Source organism: Xyrauchen texanus, chromosome 10, assembly GCF_025860055.1.
Source record: "Xyrauchen texanus isolate HMW12.3.18 chromosome 10, RBS_HiC_50CHRs, whole genome shotgun sequence".
In the NCBI taxonomy this organism is placed as follows: domain Eukaryota; kingdom Metazoa; phylum Chordata; class Actinopteri; order Cypriniformes; family Catostomidae; genus Xyrauchen; species Xyrauchen texanus.
The window spans coordinates 23,820,525-23,832,622 of record NC_068285.1 but is presented as its reverse complement, the minus strand read 5'-3'; the positions used below and the strand labels follow the sequence as shown (position 1 = coordinate 23,832,622).

General features: G+C 41.1%; 2 protein-coding genes across 3 annotated transcripts in view; both read left to right on the top strand.

Moving 5' to 3' along the window:
* Positions 1-1,409, top strand: part of LOC127650509 (pumilio homolog 1-like) — a 35,068-nt gene extending 33,659 nt beyond the window's left edge. For both annotated transcript variants that reach the window (XM_052135965.1, XM_052135964.1), the window contains exon 22: positions 28-1,409. In XM_052135965.1, the coding sequence (XP_051991925.1) occupies positions 28-159 (132 nt within the window). In that variant the 3' untranslated portion in view covers positions 160-1,409. The remainder of the gene's footprint in view (positions 1-27) is intronic.
* A 2,927-nt stretch (positions 1,410-4,336) lies between these two features.
* The window catches only part of LOC127650749 (syndecan-3-like), a 55,029-nt gene continuing 47,267 nt past the window's right edge, over positions 4,337-12,098 (top strand). The window contains exon 1 of the mRNA XM_052136362.1: positions 4,337-4,718. Within this exon, the coding sequence (XP_051992322.1) occupies positions 4,665-4,718 (54 nt within the window). The 5' untranslated portion in view covers positions 4,337-4,664. The remainder of the gene's footprint in view (positions 4,719-12,098) is intronic.

Genomic DNA, 12,098 nt, shown 5'->3' with positions numbered 1-12,098 from the left:
TGATGATTGTTTGTTATTGCTGTGTAGATCCGGCCCCATATTGCAACACTGAGGAAGTATACGTATGGAAAGCACATCCTGGCTAAACTGGAGAAGTATTACATGAAGAACGGCGTAGACCTCGGCCCACTCTGTGCTCCCCCAAATGGCATCATGTAAATCTCTACCATAACTCACTAGGATGTCTGTGTGTATGCGTGCGTGTGAGTGCATTTGTCCAAACCAACATAGGGAGATGGGTGTGAAATCGCTGAAAACTTCCCCTCAATGTTGATTCATCCGTAGAGTTTTTGTGACCTTTTTATTTTCTTTATCTCTCCCTTTTAGCAATTTTTCCTTTATCACTATACTACCTAAGTAATGGTCCTTAGTTGGTCCTGTATGTATGTAATGAGAGAATATTTGAAGTATTCCACTTTCAATCATGTAGGCTTGCGCAAACACTTTATTGCTCAGCAACACCTTTCTAATGTGCATATTCTTTCATAACGTGCACATTCATGCTAACACTTGATTGCTAACATACACAGACATTTAGCATGGGAGACGTTTTTGGTCATGCTTCTATAAACTATTTAGTGCATACTTGGTGTAGACCTTTGCATATATATATATATAAATATATATATAAAACTTTGTAGTTTTCTGGTTTTTGATGTCCAATCTGTATCTATAATCTTCCCCAGTAGTGAATACATACTTCTGATTGTATAATTGTACATTTGTAAACCTTTGCTAATGTAAATGTGGACTTGCTTCGACAGCCCTTTTTTGGTATGAGAAAAAAGACAAAATGGAAAAAAAGAATCTTGTGCATTTCAGTGTAAATTCTCAACTCTTTGGTTGTGGTTTCTGAGTTATGAGTTGTTATATATTGTAAATTGTAATATCAGATTTTTTGTTGGTTTTGAAGCCCTTTGGATTATTAATGCATAGATGTACAAAGAACAGAGAAAATGTGCACTCTGCTTTTAGCCATTCACCAGCCACCTCTTTTTCCCCTCCACTCATCCCTTTCTTTTTTTAAGATCTTTTATAGTCCCTCCCTCGCTCCAGGGCAGATAGCAGCAAGCGCATTTGTGTGTATGTGTGTAATGTGTTAGACTGCCCTGGGTCAGAGGCATGTACAGATTTGCCATTATTTTGTCTACTTGTAAGTGATTGTAACATACTGGCCATTGGTTTTTGATTTGGAACACTCTCCGGTGTATATTTAAACAGCCTTGTGTATATTTCCTATGATACTCTTTATGCAGGCACACTTGTAACCATAATGTGTATAGGTAACAGATGCTGTGTGAGCTTTCTGCCTGGGCAACTATTTTTTGTAACTCCAGTTGTAGATTGTCTCTAAACAATGTGTGATCTTTATTTTGAAACAAAACAATGAAAAAAAATTGAAAATTTCATCACTGTCTTTGACTCTTCCTTTTGATGTGCTTATTTTGTCTCCAGCCTGTTCTTTGTAAGACAATGTTTTTTAAAGCTATTCTATCAATACTAAAAAAGTACTCGTGAATTGCTGAAGGTTACAGTTTTGTTTGGAATTTCATTCTCTTTAGGATTTCAATTATAATGGCATCATGCATTATTAAGAGTACAAGCACCCATCCAGGGTGTGCTGAGTGACTCCAGCCAGGACTCCCAAGCAGGAGACCACGAGGAGGTTACCCCATGTGACCTGTACCCTCCCTTAAGTGGTTCTCTCTTTCAATAGGGCACGTGGTAAGTTGTGCATGGATCGCGGAGAGTAGCATGAGCCTCCACATGCTGAGTCTCCATGGTGTCATGCACAGCAAGCCACGTGATCAGATGCGTGGATTGACGGTCTCAGAAGCGGAGGCAACTGAGACTTGTCCTCTGCCACCTGGATTGAGGGGAGTAACCGTGCCACCAGGAGGACCTAGTAAGTAGTGGGAATTGGGCATTCCAAAATAAAGTTTTATTTTTTTTATGCTGCCTTTGTGCTTTATGGAGCTTCAAAGTTCTGGTATTCATTCATTTGTATTGAATAGACCAACAGAGCTGAAATATTCTTCTAAAAATGTCTATATAAAGTCTCACAGCTGAAAGTGCACCTCAGAGCAAAAACCAAGCCATCAGGTCAAAGGAACAGCCTACAGAGACAGCATTGTGTCGAGGCACAGATCTGGGGAAGTCTATAAAAAGTTTTTGGCTGCACTAAAAGTTCCCAAGTGCACAGTGGCCTCCATAATTCTTAAAGGAAGACGTTTGGAACAACCAGGACTCTTCCTAGAGCTGGCTGCCCGGCCAAACTGAGCAATCGGGGGAGAAGGGCCTTGGTAAGAGAGGTGATGAGAACCTGATAGTCACTCTGGTTGAGCACTAGAGATCATGTGTGGATGGGAGAAGCTTGCCGAAGGACAACCATTACTGCAACACTCCACCGATCTGGGCTCTATGGCAGAGTGCCCAGACGGAAGCCTCTCTAGTGCAAGACACAAAAAAAAAAACCACTTGAAGGCCTCAGACTGTGAGAAAAAGATTGAACTGTTTGGCCTCAATTCCAAGTGTTATGTCTGGAGGAAACCAGGCACCGCTCATCACCTGCACAATACCATCCCAACGCTGAAGCATAGTGGTGGTAGCATCATGCTGTTGGGGTGTTTTTCAGCAGCAGGGACTGGTCAGGGTTGAAGGAAAGCTGAACGCAGCAAAATAGAGATATCATTCATGAAAACCTGGTCCAGAGCGCGCTGGGCCTCAGACTGGGGGAAAGGTTCACCTTCCAACAGGACAACGACCCTAAGTACACAGCCAAGATAACACAAGTGTGGCTACGGGACAACTCTGTGAATGTCCTTGAGTGGCCCAGCCAGTGCCCGGACTTGTCATGAACCCAATCAAACATCTCTGGAGACACCTGAAAATGGCTGTCCACTGACGGTCCCCATCCAATCTGACAGAGCTTGAGAGGATCTGCAGAGAAAAATGTCAATGTGATATTTCAGTTTTTCTTTTTAATAAATTTTGTCATGTTCAAGAAACCAGTTTGAAATGATTCGAGCTTTGTGACATGGTGCATTATCCTGCTGGAAGTAGCCATCAGAGGATGGGAACATGGTGGCCATAAAGGGATGGACATGGTCAGAAACAATGCTCAGGTAGGCTGTGGCATTTAAACGATGCCCAATTGGCACTAAGGGGCCTAAAGTGTGCCAAGAAAACATCCCCCACACCATTACACCACCACCACCAGCCTGCACAGTGGTAACAAGGCATGATGGATCCATGTTCTCATTCTGTTTACGCCACATTCTGACTCTACCATCTGAATGTCTCAACAGAAGTCGAGACTCATCAGACCAGGCAACATTTTTCCAGTCTTCAACTGTCCAATTTTGGTGAGCTCTTGCAAATTGTAGCCTCATTTTCCTATTTGTAGTGGAGATGAGTGGTAACTAGTGGGGTCTTCTGCTGTTGTAGCCCATCCGCCTCAAGGTTGTGCGTGTTGTGGCTTCACAAATGCTTTGCTGCATACCTCGGTTGTAACGAGTGGTTATTTCAGGCAAAGTTGCTCTTCTATCAGCTTGAATCATTCGGCCCATTCTCCTCTGACCTCTAGCATCAACATGGCATTTTCGCCCACAGGACTGCCACATACTGGATGCTTTTCCCTTTTCACACCATTCTTTGTAAACCCTAGAAATGCTTGTGTGTGAAAATCCCAGTAACTGAGCAGATTGTGAAATACTCAGACCGGCCCGTCTGGCACCAACAACCATGCCACGCTCAAAATTGCTTAAATCACCTTTCTTTCCCATTCTGACATTCAGTTTGGAGTTCAGGAGATTGTCTTGACCAGGACCACACCCCTAAATGCATTGAAGCAACTGCCATGTGATTGGTTGATTAGATAATTGCATTAATGAGAAATTGAACAGGTGTTCCTAATAATCCTTTAGGCGAGTGTACATGCACACGCACAGTATACATTTGTGCTTGGAACGAAAACATGCTTAATGTTCCATTAATACTTAATATTACTTTAATCATATTACGTTTATATGACAATATCATCATATTGAAACACCATTTAAACATTTGTATCACAGAAAAAGTGTTGTCTTCAATATACTATGACTTAAAATGCATAAAATGATCTCGGTCATGCTGGGGGGAAAGAAAAAGAGAGAGAGAGAAACATGTCTACTACAGGACACAAATGGTTTGCTGGGTGTCAGAAAGCTGTGATGGATATGATATGGTCGTGGTAGAGGAGGAGCAGGACGACAAGAGGGAGGTAGGGAAAACGCTGATGCTTAACTGGGCTGCAGGGGGCATCCTTAACCGCACAAGGAAAATCCACCCAGTGCCCGTTCTCTTCTTACACACGCCATAGCAGCACGGAGAAGAGAGAGAGGAGTTCTGGTCTTCCCTGCTGCCACATCCATCAGCTCTCAACCACTGAAGTCAGAGGGGAGGAAATCACGAGAGGCCGTACGCGCGCGCTGCTCCTCGGTCATCGTGTGGTTTAGTGGGATAAGCGCGTGCCGTACGAGATCAAGGGCAGACGGATGTACCGACGGCCGCCTGCCCTGAAGTTGGATACCAAAAACTGAGCGAAAGGTTTACTCCAACTGTCTTAAAGAGGGAAGCGGAGGCCATAGCGCGAGCCCCACTTAGAGCTGCGTTTGGACACCATGAAGCTCCCGTGCTGGATAGCGCTCGCGCTGCTGCTGGCGCAAACTGCACTGGTAAGAATGACAATCTATTGTTACTAAAGAGCGGCCGTTCACCGGCCATACACGCTCAAAGTATGTTCAACGTTACGGGCTCGTGTGTTTTATATACTTGCGGTAATCATAAATAAAGAGTGAGAATTGTAAGGTCATTAATTAGGCGACTGTAGCTTTGTGGGTCTGATGCGACTTGCTGCTGCTCGGTTGTAAATCTTGGACGCGACCCACATTCTCTCGGCTGACCGCAGACAGCGCGTCTCTGGCGGCCTGGGGGGAGCTGCAAGTGGGTTGAAAATACTCAAGAGTTGGGATCTACGAACCAGACACCATGGTGCTGGGTTCTGCCGTTTGGCCCCCGGTTCCATTTTAGTGGCCTTTGATCTTTATATGTGGTAGTTGGTGGGTGGGTGTGCGTGCGTATGTGTTAGTATTGTTGCATAGTGAGGGCATAGTGATTGCGCGTGTCGGGATACACTATAATTAACGCGCTGCACCCAATTAGGCTTAAATTGCATGCCTTTTGTCCCTCGTTTTTGCGCACAAGTGGAATGGGGTTGTCTGACAGTGGTGCTTCCACACCATATCATTTTCTTTGTGACCAAATGTGGTCGGTGTTCAACCCCATACATGGTCAGTTTTATAGCATGGCTGCTTAATAAGAGGGTGGAACAGGTAATTGGCGAAAGGTGTCGGCGATCAGCCGATGATATTGATCAGCGAACGCTCGAGGCGGGGTTGAGGGGCAAAGCAAGCTGCGGGGTTGCGCGAGGCGGATGACGTCATTGGTTTTCGCGGCGGGAGAGTGAATGTAGACATCGCGCGGCGCTCAGGAACCACCCTCGAGACGCTTATTTACCTTTGAGCAGGGCACGCGAGGAAATGCATTATGACGTCAATGAAGTCTTTTAAGAGCAATTCATTTTTCATGTTACTGGGACCTTGTGATGAGCCTAGCCTGTTTTCTTCTCTTAAACAATTGACTGACAATATTAAACTCATGGTTAATAATAGTGGCCTCAAATGAATACGTATTCAGACATTATTAATGACCTTTGGTACCGCATGGTTATATCTCATAGCGGGTTTGCCATTAGGATGTTGCAGAATGGTTGCCACCCAAAATGAATCAGACTCTTTTGCTGGGCCAAAAATTGCGTACATTCAGAGTATGTTCTGCATTGGAGGAAGAACGTACTTCTCGGCTGGTTACAAAGTACGTTCTTTAAGTATGCTGGCAAGTAGAATTATTACATTCGCTGTCAAATGTGACCCGAATATATAACGTAATGACAACCAGATTTTATTTTTTTTACACTGGTTTTGTCAATTTAACCACATAGAACAACTTTCTTGGTATGTAGCATTTGAAGGAATATTCAGAGTTTAACATAAGTAAAATATTGATTAACACAAAAATACTGTAAAATTTCACTTTTCCCTCTTTTTCATGAAATTATGGTTACAGTGAGGCCTTGCAATATAAGTGAATGGGAGAGCTGGAGGAAGAGGCAGGATGCTTACAAATAAAAATCCTGTTATTTTCCATTGGATTTAAAATTTTTTTTATTATTCTGTGCTCTATTGTTGCTTTGATGTGCATGCCTGTTTTGTACTTTTATAGAAGTGAATGGGGCCAATCCATGAACGCTAAAATATTCACTGTTTCAAAAATATAGCCACGAGTAAACCGTATGCATGTTAACATTATTTTAGGATGCTAAAATCACTTACTAACCTTTTATGAGTTATGTCCAGTTATAGCCAATATTTTCCAGTTGTGTCCAGTTCATGGCCATGATAACGTAACACCAAAACCCCTAAAACAACTGTTGAAATCTCAAATAATACATAAGTTTTAACAAAATAATAATTATAAGTGCTTTTATAAAATTACAAGTTTCACATTTCTGTCTTTAAACCCTCAAAATTGGGCCCCCTTGACTTCCATTGTAATTGCTTCACTGTAACCTTTTTTTTGGTGCTTTTTTAAGGAAAAGGAGGAACCTGTCAATTATTTTTGGTGTTATCAGCATTATGCCACAAATGCTGTCCATTAAGCTTAACTTGTGTTGAATATGAATTTCAATTAATGGTAAAACAAATAAAAAAACTGCCTGCCTTGCAGTTCTCGCCTACTCTTTTACGAATAGTGATGCAAATAGAGTATAGGGTCCAATTCATCATGTTTTTAGCACACTATATAGTAAGGGAGCATATTCAGATGCAGGCTTGAACTGTAATACATGATTGGTTGAGTCATGTCTTGTGTCAGGTAAGTGGTGTTTAATAATTCCTGGATTTGCATGCCATAGATGGAGTTTAATTTAGATCTGGGTATTGACCTAACATACACACATCCGCTCCTCAGAGCTGTGCATATGTGTGTTTTAAGGATCACGTTGGACTCCTGGGTTCAGCGCTGAATCAGTGTATTGTGTTGTAGTTGACAAAGACAACCATAGAGAGGGAGGGAGTTGAGTAGCAGGGAACAGGGAGAGAATGAGAGAAAATGTGGAGAGAGGAATGTGTGAAGCAATTTGACACAGGAAGTTTCTGTTAGGGATGTGCTGAATGACTAATGGGTCTTTTCCACTGCACGGTACAACTCGACTAGACTCTGCTCGCTTTTTGGGGGTTTTCCACTGTGGAAACTGGTACCTGGTACTTTTTTTTTAGGATCACCTCAGTCGAGGTTCCAAGCGAGCTGACCCCATACATAATGTGACATTAAAACCCTGCAATTCACTGATTGGTCAGAGAGAATCGTCACAACCAGCGTCACTGGATTTGTGACGTGGGACATCAACCCGCTAGTTTTAAAGATATCTTCTGCGATGCAGTATCATTTGTTCCCACAACGAGCGAAACGAAAAAGAATTTCAGGAAGTGTCTCAGCTTTTGGCCGCACATGGCTACCGCCGGACCTACCAACGCTGTAGGGAAAAGTAAAATAAAAACTTAAAAGTGTCTAGAGAACCATCAAGTAATAGTGGAAATGGTTCAACCAAATGGACGCTATCTAGACCAACGAGCAATGGGAGGGAGAGTGCCCTGGACTCCGCCATGGCTGGAGTCCATGATGGAGGATGGTATGTTAACTCTATACTCTGCTTGAAAGATTCACTTTATTTAGTTGACCAGCTACTTGAAGCTTGCTTCTAAAACAACCAGGCCAATTTAACTTTTACATCACCATGAAACAACTGATTAATGCAGCAAAATGAGTTGGCAGCTAACAACTAGCGGTCGTGTTATTGTTTATTGTTTTGTGCCAAGTTTAAGATGATGTCACGGCAGTAGAGGCGGCGCAACTATGATGATCAGCCTATAATCCCACCCACATTGAGGCGGCACTAAACAGCAGTGGAAACGCAAGCTCAGAAAAGAAAAGAGAGTTTAAAATTCTTAATCAATTCCAAATCTGGAAATTCCACTGAAGAGGGGCATTTACCTGCAATGTGCTCAACTTGCATTATGATCATTGTACATTAAATATAGAAAATTATACGCATTCACTGAATCAACATTAGCGAATATTTAACAGGCATATTTAGTGCAAGACCAATGGAGCAACCCAGCCTGTTCTAAACGGAATTCACCACGTAAAAGTTACTTAACATATTAAAACAGTCAGGACATTGTTGAAAATAATTAACAGGGCTAAGCCAAATCTACGAGTGAGAGAAAATGCGCTGAAAAGTTGTGCGTATTTCACAATGTGCAGTCGTGCATTAGCCATTGATCTAATATGACAGCTGTTCGGTAAAGAACATTAACCAATAACATTTACAATGTAAAAAAAGAAAAGAAAAGGTACCTATAGGATAGAAAAAAATAGGCCTGTGATGTAGCCTACAATAAACCTAATGTATTCTAAAAATGACATGCACAGAATAAATATAGTTTAACCCGTTAAGCAGTTGGCACTTCGTTGAAAATAAACATTTTCTTGGCTACTTACTCAAAAGCATACAGGTTTTGATGAGCAAAATTAACATGTTGACATGGTCCAGTGAAAGACTGGACTTGACTCACCTGAGGCTGCTATCCGGTACTTGAAAAAGCCTGCACAGCAGAAAAATATCATACAAACATGCACAGATGTAAAGAAGACTCAAATGTGAAAACATCCATAGGGACTTCCAAACATTTGGAAATTCTATTCCCGCACCACCAACAAAGTGATGTCATAACTACTTTGCTGAGTTTGCTTGTCTAGCGAGAGGACATTTTTTTGCGCATGCCACGAGTGAGAGAGGGAAGAAGCACACGTAGCCTGAGGTGGAATGAAACTTTGAATCTGCTCCAGATATCCTCTTTTTAAAATAATATTTGTATTATTAATTCTATTTAAAAAATGTAACATTAATATTACAGTAATTTAATCGTAGCCTCTGTAAAATGATAAAGACAAATGTAAATGTGTACAATGAGATTAATGAGTAGGGTTGGGCAATATGGCCAAAAATATTTTTACAATATATTTTTTCATATCGTTCGATATCAATATCGACATGCATCCCATATGTTTTTTAGACTTCAAGAATAAATGTAAACATAACTTGTTTGTTGATGGTAAGTTACCTTTGAAGTACACTGTTTAAGTGTGTGTGACCTCTTTATGATTAAATTTAGCCAATTTCAACAACTTCAACGGATGTTTGACTTGTTTGATACACAACAATATCATAATAGCCGCATATCTAGCTAGCGGCTACCTAACCTCATGACTGATTTCATCATTTCATGATTTCATGCCGAACTGCTTGTGTTTTTAGCAACATGTACCTGATCCGATCGTCTATATGTAGAACATTGGCTTAATATTGAAAATTATTCAGAAGTTTATCATTGATATCGATCAAAAAAATTCTTCTTTTCTATAAATATCTATATCGTTTTATCATCCAGCCCTATTAATGACGTCTCGTTCTCAGGAGACAAAGTTGAGAAGCAGCAGGGTCAAACAAAATCTCCATTAGCTCTCCATTTAATCTTATTGCTGTCTTGGTTAAACAATTGAAATTGAGACATTAATGAGATCTAATTTGTGATTTTCCTGTCCTACGGTAAACCTTTTCATAGCATCTGATAAAGCTGGTCAGTTCTGTCTTAAGTCCGAAGTTTACTTACACCTTATCACATTTAAACTCAGTTTTTCACAATTCCTGACATTTAATCGTAGAAAACATTCCCTGTCTGTATCACTACTTTATTTTAATAATGTGAAATGTCAGAATAGTCATAGAGAGGATTATTTATTTCAGCTTTTATTTCTTTCAGCACATTTCCAGTGGGTCAGAAGTTTACATACACTTTGTTGGTATTTGATAGCATTGCCTTTAAATCGTTTAACTTTGGTCAAACGTTTTGGGTACCCTTCCACAAGCTTCTCACAATAAGTTGCTGGAATGTTGGCCCATTCCTCCAGACAGAACTGGTGTAACGGAGTCAGGTTTGAACTGGTGTAACTGTGTCAGGTTTGTAGGCCTCCTTGCTCGCACACGCTTTTTTCAGTTCTGCCCACCTTAAGAATTTGTTGTCTTAAATCATTTTGCCACAACTTTGGAGGTATGTTGGGGTCATTGTCCATTTGGAAGACCCATTTGCGAAAGAGCTTTAACATCAGGAACTTAATTCAATATATCCACATAATTTTCGTTCCTCATGATGCATCTATTTTGTGAAGTGCACCAGTCCCTCCTGCAGCAAAGCACCCCCACAACATGATGCTGCCACCTCCATGCTTCACGGTTGGGATGGTGTTCTTCGGCTTGCCAGCCTCACCCTTTTTCCTCCAAACATAACGATGGTCATTATTTTCCAAACAGTTCAATTTTTGTTTCATCAGACCAGAGAACATTTCTCCAAAAAGTAATATCTTTGTCCCCATGTGCACTTGCAAACTGTAGTCTGTCTTTTCTGTGGCAGTTTTGGAGCAGTGATTTCTTCCTTGCTGAGCAGCCTTTCAGGTTATGTCGATATAGGATAGATACTTGTCTACCTGTTTCCTCCAGCATCTTCACAAGGTCCTTTGCTGTTGTTGTGGGATTGATTTGCACTTTTCGCACCAAACTACATTCATCTTTAGGAGACAGAATGTGTCCCGTTTCTGAGTATGATAGCTGCATGGTCCCATGGTGTTTATTCTTGCATACTATTGTTTGTACAGATGAATGTGGTACCTTTAGGCATTTGGAAATTACTCCCAAGGATGAACCAGACTTGTGGATGGCCACAATTCTTTTCTGAGGTCTTGGCTGATATCTTTTGATTTTCCCATGATGTCAAGCAAAGAGGCATAGATTTGAAGGTAGGCCTTAAAGTACATCCACAAGTGCACCTCCAATTCAGTACACCTCCTATCAGAAGCTAACTGGCTAATTGTCTAAAGGCTTGACATCATATTCTGTAATTTTCCAAGCTGATTAAGGCACAGTTAACATAGTTTATGTAAACTTCTGACCCACTGGAATTGTGATATATAATTATATATAATCTGCATATTTGTTTGTAATTTTTTTTTTCACAGTCTATTTTGACATAATACATCTCATACACCTCAATTTAGACCTTTCCAGACAGTTTTGGTCAAATCTGACTACCCTAGGCTAAATATCTGAAAGCCAATCTCTTAGCCACACTCTCTCAATAAACATGGTGGTGATTTCCATGCTGACATAATACACACCCACACTTCCTGAGGATTCCAGCTGAAGCATAGTGTCACTAAAAATAAAAAATTTTCTGGTCCACCAAATGGCAGCGTTTCCTGGTGTGAAAGCGTTTCATTTAGAGGTGTCAGCCAGGGAGGTGCACCTTATCAGCCCACCTGCTTCACATAAACTAAACGAGCCACATCATGCTCCCCTCCCTTTGACCTCACCACATCTGTCAGCCGCCTTCTTTCTGATAACCTGAAGTTGATGGATGCAGGTAGGTAAAATATGTGCCATGGAGGCTATATTTAATTTTAAGTGTCATGCATGTGTCTTTCCTTGTTCTGTTCATTCAAATGATCATCAAACCTGCATTTATTACACACCCTGAGCTGCTCAGGATGATTCCCGATGCATCTCAATTTTTCAGCTGCAGTGAGTGTAAGGGTGCAAATCTTGTACAAGTTTGGTGGCTAATGGCCAGTTTTTGTAAAATGATGTTGCATAAAATCTGTACTAAAATGTATGTGTGCTCTGACCCGCCAATAGAAAAAGAATAATAAGCATGTATGAACATGGTCATGTTAACGCATTAAATGGCTTTCCTTTATCGGTGTAAGATTGACATGGATACATTTTTGTCCATTTCAGCGATTTCACTTTGCACATAACCAACTTTACCAGCGTTCTTAATAGCTTATCCAATGTGCGCATGTGTTGTGCGCATGCCCTTTGA